The following is a 10,128-nucleotide window of genomic DNA, read 5'->3' on the forward strand; positions in this document are numbered from 1 at the left end:
CCGCCGTACGCTGGGTGTCTTCTCTGGTGACCCCTGACCCCGCCGTACGCTGGGTGTGTTCTCTGGTGACCCCTGACCCCGCCGTACGCTGGGTGTCTTCTCTGGTGACCCCTGACCCCACCGTACGCTGGGTGTCTTCTCTGGTGACCCCTGACCCCGCCGTACGCTGGGTGTCTTCTCTGGTGACCCCTGACCCCGCCGTACGCTGGGTGTCTTCTCTGGTGACCCCTGACCCCACCGTACGCTGGGTGTGTTCTCTGGTGACCCCTGACCCCGCCGTACGCTGGGTGTGTTCTCTGGTGACCCCTGACCCCACCGTACGCTGGGTGTCTTCTCTGGTGACCCCTGACCCCGCCGTACGCTGGGTGTGTTCTCTGGTGACCCCTGACCCCACCGTACGCTGGGTGTCTTCTCTGGTGACCCCTGACCCCACCGTACGCTGGGTGTCTTCTCCGGTGACCCCTGACCCCACCGTACGCTGGGTGTGTTCTCTGGTGACCCCTGACCCCGCCGTACGCTGGGTGTCTTCTCTGGTGACCCCTGACCCCACCGTACGCTGGGTGTCTTCTCCGGTGACCCCTGACCCCACCGTACGCTGGGTGTGTTCTCTGGTGACCCCTGACCCCGCCGTACGCTGGGTGTCTTCTCTGGTGACCCCTGACCCCACCGTACGCTGGGTGTCTTCTCTGGTGACCCCTGACCCCGCCGTACGCTGGGTGTGTTCTCTGGTGACCCCTGACCCCACCGTACGCTGGGTGTCTTCTCTGGTGACCCCTGACCCCACCGTACGCTGGGTGTCTTCTCTGGTGACCCCTGACCCCGCCGTACGCTGGGTGTCTTCTCCGGTGACCCCTGACCCCGCCGTACGCTGGGTGTCTTCTCTGGTGACCCCTGACCCCGCCGTACGCTGGGTGTCTTCTCTGGTGATGCTCTGTCAGGCCTGTACTGCAGCCCTCTGAAGGTTGACTTGGCCAGTCAAGAACGTTCCACTTTTTAACCCTGAAAAACTCTTAGGTCATTGTACTGCATGATGAAGTGCTATCCAATTAATTTGGAGGCATTTGCTTACTCGAGCAGACAATATGTTTCTGTACACTTCTGTACACTGCCGTCAGCAGTTACATCATCCATTAAGACAAGCTAAGCCAGTTCTAGTGGCAGCTGTACATGCCCAAACCATCTTAATGCTATACCTTTTTACCAGACCTCTGTAGACTTTTTCACTAACTGAAACCTGACCATCCTTTTTAGTGGTATTCCACCATTTCTGTTTGTTGAGCTCACCAGTGCTTGTTTTCTTTTGAATGATTTCCCAAACTTTTCTTTTCAGATTTTTCTTCCTAATTCTTGACTTTCATTGAGAGACATTGAGAGACTTGACTTTCATTGACAGGTTCGGCCTGTTATCATTTCTAAATGGTGAAACCAGTATCTACACAAAAACCCTAAAACAAACGCTGAGACTCTCTACTTGAACATCATAGTAATTGTTTGATTTAAAATCCACGTTTTAGAGTGTACAGACAAAACAAAGAGAATGCTTCACAGTCCCATTACTCACTCAGGGCACCACTGTGTTTTATTCTTGTGTGGATATTGAGCTATGTATAGCTTTTATCCCACACGAACACAGTCCTGGATGAAGGCCTAAGGAAGAACTGCATGCAAAGTTCACAGTGGAGTCGACCAACAATAATGTCCTCAATAATGCAGGATTCCTCTGGCTTAGGTCAGAAATGAACCTGGAAGAGATATTCAGGGTTCCCACGGGTCCTTGAAATCCTTGAAAGTTTGTGAATTTGCGAAAAATAAATCAAGGTCTTAAAAGGTTTTGAAAATAGACATGGTTCATTGAGAGTGCTTGAATTCCCCCCTCTCTCTCTCTAAAAAAAATCTATATATATTCAAAAATGTTTTACTTAGCTCGTCAACTAGTTCTGTCTCAAACTATGCCGTGTTGGGTCCTTGAATTTGAGGGAATTGAGTCTTAAGTCCTTGAAAGGTGCTTGAAAGGTGCTTGAATTTGATGTTTCAGAAGGTGTGGGAACCCTGGATATTGGCCTTGGCCTTGGCTTACATCAAGCATTCCCACTTTGCTTACTGCTGTGCCCCCTCAGATTTGGACGTTTAAGCCTTTTAATATGGGGACAGCACTCTGAGACATTGTGAGATGAGGTAGAAGAGGAACTTCAGGAAAACATTGTTAACTTGCTGCAGCCAATCTGATGCCAGAGTCTTGGGTTGATGAGGCCTCTTCCTAGTTCCAATGCCTCTGCCCTGCCCTGCCCTGCCACGTCCCGAGCGAGTCTGCATGCCTGGACACCTAATTCCAATTACAGCTTCCCAGAACTGGCAGCCAACAAGTGCCCTCTTTGTGTAGGCCACTTCACGAGTGCTGTGACATTCAGATTCAGGATCTGTCTACAGGGCCTTTTTACTGCGCACGCTTGGACAGTGGGAGTAGAGTGGACTGGACTAGATTAGGCTGGATGAGTATAGAATCAAACTGTATTGTCAATGTGCCAGTTTCACAGACAAGGCTTAAGCCTAGACGCGGACTAAATCACACTTTCCATTAGAATCTCCATTGAAGATGCTTTTTAGTCTATACTAGCATCAGGCTTAAGCCATGTCTGTGAAACCAGTCTCATATGTTTTTCAACAATGAAGCTATAGACTACACTTAAAACACACTACATGTAAAACAGGAGCAGCCTTGTGATACATCGGCTTACGACATAGTGTATTGTGCGCTGATGACTCGACAAAAAAACAGTAGCGGGAACATGGAGGGGACATAGCTTTGGCTGAAGAAACACAATGGAGGAGCCCAAACACAAGGGGAAACAAGCCTTCGTTTTATCACACTCTTACACAGGAAACAGACCAGGCCGCTGCGTAACATGAGTGAGAGTGAGACGGCTTGCTCTGGCGGGGAAGTGAACCAGTAAAACACTCTCCAGACATCCGGACTCAGAGGCCAGGCTCCTCCCACTTCCAGGACCCACAGCAGTATTGATCCGTTGGATGTTGGCGTGATGTCATTCCGGGAGAACTTTGGTTTGACTCAGGGCTGGCAGTGTGGTGTAGTTTAGTACTACTACCCCACCCTGTAACAACTCTCTCTCTCTGTTCCTCTCTGTGCTTATAGATGTATACCGTGCTGCCTGAAAGAGGGTAAACAGTGGTAAAAAGGGACTTGTAAAACAGTATGCTTTGTGTGGTGTTATTCTTCTATAGGCAGATGAAGTGAGATGGTCCTATTGGTTGGACAGAGTATGGCTCAGAGAAACACTGCAGATTGTAGAGCCCTGCTTCCTGCTGGAAGCACTGTGTTCTCTATGTGTGTGTGTGTGTGTGTGTGTGTGTGTGTGTGTGTGTGTGTGTGTGTGTGTGTGCGTGTGCGTGTGCGTGTGTGTGTGTGTCTGTCTGTGTCTGTGTGTGGGTTCAAGTGATCAAAGAGAGGAAGTACATGACCCCACCCCCACCAGTAGAACTACTCTATCAATGCTGTCTGACTACTTCCTCCGTGGTCCCACACAGACAGCCCTGTGTTTTTAGTGTGTGTGTGTGTGTGCCTGTGTGTGTGTGCGTGTGTGTGTGTGTGTGTGTCTCTCTCTGTCTCTATCCGCACATGTGTGTGGATAGAGCCTGCCTCTAAAGGGCGGGGCAGTGCAGCGCTTCCTTATTTGGAGGGGGGCTGGTCACATGGGGCCCCGGTATCCAAGCGATAGGGGTGAAAACTGAGAACTTGGAATCAACAGCAGAGCACGAGCCAAGAGTGAGGAAGAACAGAGAACCAAAAGGAAACCAAACAACAGAGCTAGAACCAGAAACAGAACAGAGCAGGAGAGAGGGAGAGGGAGAGATAGAGAGAGAGAGGGGGAGAGATAAAAGAGGAACTATTTGATGCTAAGGAGGCACATGGTGTGAAAAATGCCTACGAACTTCACAGTGGTTCCTGTGAAGGATGGCAGGAAGTGCAGGCAGAAGGAGGAGGATGTGGAGGACGACAACAACGTCCTGAGGGAGGAGGACGAGGAAGCCCCGGCAGGTGAGGCAGAGAGAGACTGGGGGGAGGGGGGAGGTTACCCCCCTTCTTTAGAAGGCAGTAGAGATGGTGGTTATGGTTAGATTCTGGGGAGGGGAAGCTGATCGTAGGTTCCGTGAGAGTAGGATGTTTTATGCTGGGTTTTTTCTTCTCTGTGGTCATGTGTGGAGGGGGTGATTATCCATACGCCCTCCCAAGCCCTTCAGCATACTCATGTGAGAGGAGTGTTTCTCTGGGGCTGTGGGGTTGTTTGGTTCTGCTACGTGTCCTGTCTTTACCTATTTCTTCGTTTGAATGTCTGTATCTCTCTCCTCTCTCTTATCTCTTTCTCATGCTCTTTGTCTTCTTCTTTTTTGTTGCTATTTAATCACTCTTTCTCTTTTCTCTCTCTCCCCTCTCTCTGTCATTGTTGCAGTTGAGCAGTCTTATCACTCTCCATGATTTCAACCTTTCCTCCTCTCTGTATCGTCTTCCCCACTGTGCTCTCGTTCAACAGCCAATTCAGCCACTTGAGACGTGCTGTGTCTGTCTGTTAGCATGTCGCTAACACAGATTACCACAGGGGGGCTGTTCCACTGTGAATCAGCATTTTCATCTTCCTACTAATCACTGTCAGAGCCCCCCTCTCCTTAATTAACAGCCTTAATGAGGAGAGGTCATTGAGTGCATCCGTGCCTGACGGTCTAGTCTGTTGCTAACGAACTCCAAAAACACAGTCCTCTGTGCCAAACTGTTGTTAGTGTTGTTTTTGTTTTTCCACTGTTTTACGAAGCAAGCGTCCAATCAGAGGTCTCTTCCTAATTTCCAGTGCGGCGCGCAATTATGGCTGCCCGCTGTGTGAGGTTTTACAGACTGGGAAGAGGAGTGGCGTCCATTATGGCCCGAATAAGGTGTGTGTGTGTGTGCGTGTGTGTGTGAGCGTGCGTATGTGTGTGTGCGCGTGCTTTGCATGCTGGGGGTGGGGGGGGATAAACCTATAAGTTTACATTGTTACTTATATATTGACTCCTGGGAGAAAGGGAAAGAGGGAGGGAGGGAGGGAGGGAAAGTCAGATAGCGGTCAATGTTATTGATTAGTGTGGATGTTGGCCTCCTGTTGGCTCACTGTCGGGGGAGGTGAGGAGGGTGATGTACAGACTGACCCCCACGCTGCACCTATCACAGTCTCACTGAGAACTGGAGGGAAGGAAGGCTCCCAGTCCTTTTGGATGTCTGTCTCTCTCTATCTCGCTCTCATTCTCTTTGTTTTATTCTCTCTATCTCTGTCATACCAGTCTATTCGTTTTTGACCTGCAATATATTGTCTTATATTATTATATAGTTATTAGTAATACTTATAGTATTACTGTTGTATATTTTCCTTTCTCTCTTCTCTCTCTCTCTCTCTCTCTCTCTCTCTCTCTCTCTCTCTCTCTCTCTCTCTCTCTCTCTCTCTCTCTCTCTCCATCTCTCTTGTATGGGTTCGCCCTGTGTCTCTCACTTTTGAATTGGAACGGAACACATACCCTGACATCTGTGTCAAATTATTCTGGAGCACAACATTAAAAAAAGGAAAAGCACATTGAATAACAGGGTAGCTGTAAACTCTTTCAGATGTTGCAAGCTCTTTAGCATCACACTCAAGAGTTTATATGAAACTAAAGCCCTGGTGCTTCTAGCATATTGCACTAGCATGCCAAACTAAACAGTCGGGATAGTTCTATTGGTCGTATCTTGGGAAAGACTCTGCCCTAGCTATGAACACAGGCACCAACATTTTAAAAATAATAACTGGTTGTTGACATTTAGAACAAATATTTAGAAAAGACTGTCCTCTTAATGCCCTATGGCACAGTACACTGCTTAACATTTAATTTTCAGCTGAACGGTATTCTGTGCTCCCAGAACACAAAGTATCCCTGTGTTCATATGCGTCCAGCTGGCATCCTTCTTGACACAGAATGGATCTGAAAACAATGAACCCATCCTCACCAGTTGACTATGGTCTTGCCTGATGAAGAGCAGTGTATGGTTAGGACTTACGGATACAAGAGCGTAGTAATAGTGCACATGTTACACATGTTAAATGTAATGTAATGTTACTCAGTAGCCATGCAACACACACATGACAGATGAGACACTGTTCCAGACTACTTGTACTAGTACAGTAGACTACATTCGGGGGTAGTTGTGGCTTAGTGGATAGTGAGTTGGACTGGAGACCAGAAGGTCATGAGTTCAAATCCAACCTGGGAACACCACCACTAGTGTGCCCTTGAATAAGGCACTTAGCCCTAAGTTACTCCAGGGAGACTGTCCCTGTAATCTCCAATTGAAAGTTGTTTTGGATAAACGTGTCTGCTAAATGGTTAAAATGTAAAAAAAAACAAATGCAGTAGTGATTACTAATTTCAGAACATTATAGGTGACATTTCATATGGCCCCCCGTTCAAGTAATGAATGTAATAATAATAATGTGTGTTTATAAAAGAAAAACATTAACTATCATACAAATTGGTATACAATAGATGTATGGGTAAGTAACATTGTCAATGTTCAATATGTGTAATCAACAAATGCTCAGTATGTAATAGAACAGAAAATAACCCACCAACAATAGACACCTATGCAGAAAACACTAAAACACTGAAATCAATGGTTAGGTGGTAGATTAACAGGGCTCAGGCAAAGTGCAGATGTGTAGTATTCCCTATGTAGTCATGAGGGTGTTCAAAATCCACTGACCTGGTGGGACGGCAAATAAGACACTGCTCTGTCTTACAAGAGGATAGGAATGTGAAATCCAGATGAGCACGCAAAAAGTGAATAAAATCAAATAGCTTGCAAAATGTACGCCTGAAATAGGCCTCTGTCATCATGTCAATGACACCATTCCATAGATAAGTGAAATACAGAGGGGAAGACTAGTCCCCAACAGGTCAGTCTGGTTTTGCCTCCGTATCCATTAGGAAGATTATTATACTTTTAATGTTGTACTTACGTAAATAAGCAACATTTGACTATTTAACTATAATATTGAACTATTATTTTCATCTCTGAGATGGCCTGATGCTGACCATCAACAGCCAATGTTAAGACAACTTTTCAACCCATGGACAGTCGTGTAATGTTAAGTGATGAGCATCAAATGACAACCTTAAGTTAATGTTGAAAAATCACATCACAACATCTAATAAACGGCTAATTCCAACCAACTGCACAACAACCATCAAATACAAACCTAGGCTAAATCCAACATTTCAACAGCTACAGAGATCCAGCATTACATTTTAACATTTAAAACAAAGTGTACTTTCACAATCGTTGTACAACATCAGTTACGTTTGGTTTTGACTGTTGCACAACTGTGACACAATAAAAGATGCCCATGGGGTGTTGGGGTGGTCCCTGGGCTCTGGGCTCTGGTCTGGTCTGGGCTCTGGGCTCTGGTCTGGTCTGGGCTCTGGTCTGGGCTCTGGTCTCTGGGCTCTGGGCTCTGGTCTGGTCCCTGGGCTCTGGTCTGGTCTGGGCTCTGGTCTGGTCTCTGGGCTCTGGGCTATGGGCTATGGGCTCTGGTCTGGGCTCTGGGCTCTGGTCTGGTCTGGTCTGAGCTCTGGTCTGGTCTCTGGGCTCTGGTCTGGTCTAGGGCTGCAACGATTAGTCGACATAATCGACGATGTCGATCATAAAAACTTGTCGACGTGGAATTTTAGTGTCGACGCATCGTATAAAAAAAAAAAACGGGAAAAAAAAGATATATATACGGAAAAAAAAACGGGAGCCATGCAAGAATCAGCTGGGTAAGTTTTAGCTAACGTTGTTAGCCAACTGGCTAACGTTATATTGTTAGGGTCGTAATGTTTATGTTAGCTTTACTGTTACATGTTGGAAAACAAAGTCTCATGGACAGGGCTGTACATGCTATGAGCGTTTGTGCTATTAATTTATTTGCCCTGTGGCACGCGTGTGACAGACAGAGGCGCTTGTATGTAACGTTACGTAGCAGGGGTTTTCCATGTTGAAGCCAGGAGAACGCGAGATGAAATGAAGTGAGGGGTGGTCGCTATTAAAATACCAGGTAGTCATGGTGGATGATCATGAATGATGCTTGATAAGTGAATGCTATTTCAATTATGTTGAGTCCACCAGCGAGCTGTCTGTAAGATAAACAGCGCCAAGCGTAGCCTACTAACGTGAGCTGTCTGTAGTCTAGCCAGCAATGCTAGCTAGCCAATCAACTAGCTCTGTGAGCAGCTGTAGCTTGGCGTAACGTTAGGTTAGATAGCTAGTTAAGCCGGATTTATGCTTCTGCGTCGCCATTTACGCGCAGCGAAAAGCCACACGACTAATCGCGACTAACCGAAAAAATAATCGACAGATTAGTCGACTACCAAAATAATCGTTAGTTGCAGCAGTGGTCTGGTCTGGTCTCTGGTCTGGGCTCTGGTCTGGTCTCTGGGCTCTGGTCTGGGCTCTGGTCTGGTCTGGGCTCTGGTCTGGGCTCTGGGCTCTGGTCTGGCCTCTGGTCTGGGCTCTGGTCTGGTCTGGTCTGGGCTCTGGTCTGGTCTGGGCTCTGGTCTGGTCTGGTCTGGGCTCTGGTCTGGGCTCTGGTCTGGTCTGGGCTCTGGGCTCTGGTCTGGGCTCTGGTCTGGGCTCTGGTCTGGTCTGGGCTCTGGTCTGGGCTCTGGTCTCTGGGCTCTGGTCTGGGCTCTGGTCTGGACTCTGGTCTGGGCTCTGGTCTGGGCTCTGGTCTGGGCTCTGGTCTGGGCTCTGGGCTCTGGTCTGGTCTGGGCTCTGGTCTGGGCTCTGGTCTGGTCTCTGGTCTGGGCTCTGGGCTCTGGACTCTGGTCTGGGCTCTGGTCTGGGCTCTGGTCTGGGCTCTGGTCTGGGCTCTGGTCTGGGCTCTGGGCTCTGGTCTGGTCTGGGCTCTGGTCTGGGCTGTGGTCTGGTCTCTGGTCTGGGCTCTGGACTCTGGTCTGGGCTCTGGTCTGGGCTCTGGTCTGGTCTGGACTCTGGTCTGGGCTCTGGTCTGGTCTGGGCTCTGGTCTGGGCTCTGGGCTCTGGACTCTGGTCTGGGCTCTGGTCTGGGCTCTGGTCTGGTCTGGACTCTGGTCTGGGCTCTGGTCTGGGCTCTGGGCTCTGGTCTGGGCTCTGGTCTCTGGTCTGGGCTCTGGTCTGGGCTCTGGTCTGGGCTCTGGTCTGGGCTCTGGTCTGGGCTCTGGTCTGGACTCTGGTCTGGGCTCTGGTCTGGGCTCTGGGCTCTGGTCTGGGCTCTGGTCTGGGCTCTGGTCTGGTCTCTGGTCTGGGCTCTGGTCTGGGCTCTGGTCTGGGCTCTGGTCTGGGCTCTGGGCTCTGGACTCTGGTCTGGGCTCTGGTCTGGTCTCTGGTCTGGGCTCTGGGCTCTGGTCTGGGCTCTGGGCTCTGGTCTGGGCTCTGGTCTGGGCTCTGGTCTGGACTCTGGTCTGGGCTCTGGGCTCTGGTCTGGGGTCTGGGCTCTGGTCTGGGCTCTGGACTCTGGTCTGGACTCTGGTCTGGGCTCTGGGCTCTGGTCTGGACTCTGGTCTGGGCTCTGGGCTCTGGTCTGGACTCTGGTCTGGGCTCTGGTCTGGACTCTGGTCTGGGCTCTGGGCTCTGGTCTGGTCTCTGGGCTCTGGACTCTGGTCTGGGCTCTGGACTCTGGTCTGGGCTCTGGTCTGGGCTCTGGGCTCTGGGCCTGCCAGGTGGTGACTGGCTGGCTGGGCCTCTCTCTGCAGGCAGGCAGGCAGGCAGGCAGGCCAGCCAGAGAGATATGGCATGTGTTTCCTGTTGTTCCCCAGGCCTGGTGTTGTTTAAACCTCTCTGTCTGCCTCTGCTGTTGGAACCTGCTGAGCCAGACTCTAGTTGATGTCAAAGCTGTTATTTTAAGTTACATGGTTCTTGACATTTCATGGCCCAACTCATCCTATCTCTCCTTATCTTTCCAGACCGTTAGTTTTGATGCTATATAGATGTGATCCTGATTTAGCCTTCATGTCATGTTTTAGGCTGATCTAGTCTGCTGTAGCTGCTTTTATAGCTTCATACAGCCTGACTAGGAAGACATTCTTGTGTGTCTCATA

General features: G+C 49.3%; 1 protein-coding gene across 2 annotated transcripts in view; it reads left to right on the top strand.

The window, feature by feature from the left end:
• slc12a7b (solute carrier family 12 member 7b) overlaps positions 1–10,128 on the top strand; it is an 81,052-nt gene that overhangs the window by 11,339 nt on the left and 59,585 nt on the right. The window contains exon 1 of one of the 2 annotated variants that reach the window (XM_080544386.1): positions 3,800–4,054. The exons of the other annotated variant lie outside the window; for it this stretch is intronic. Coding sequence (XP_080400512.1) covers positions 3,937–4,054 — 118 coding nt within the window. The 5' untranslated portion in view covers positions 3,800–3,936. Of the gene's footprint in view, positions 1–3,799; positions 4,055–10,128 lie in introns of those variants that run through there. 2 annotated transcript variants of the gene reach the window in all.

Source organism: Nansenia antarctica (assembly GCF_963989245.1).
Source record: "Nansenia antarctica genome assembly, chromosome: 13".
Lineage (NCBI taxonomy): Eukaryota > Metazoa > Chordata > Actinopteri > Argentiniformes > Microstomatidae > Nansenia > Nansenia antarctica.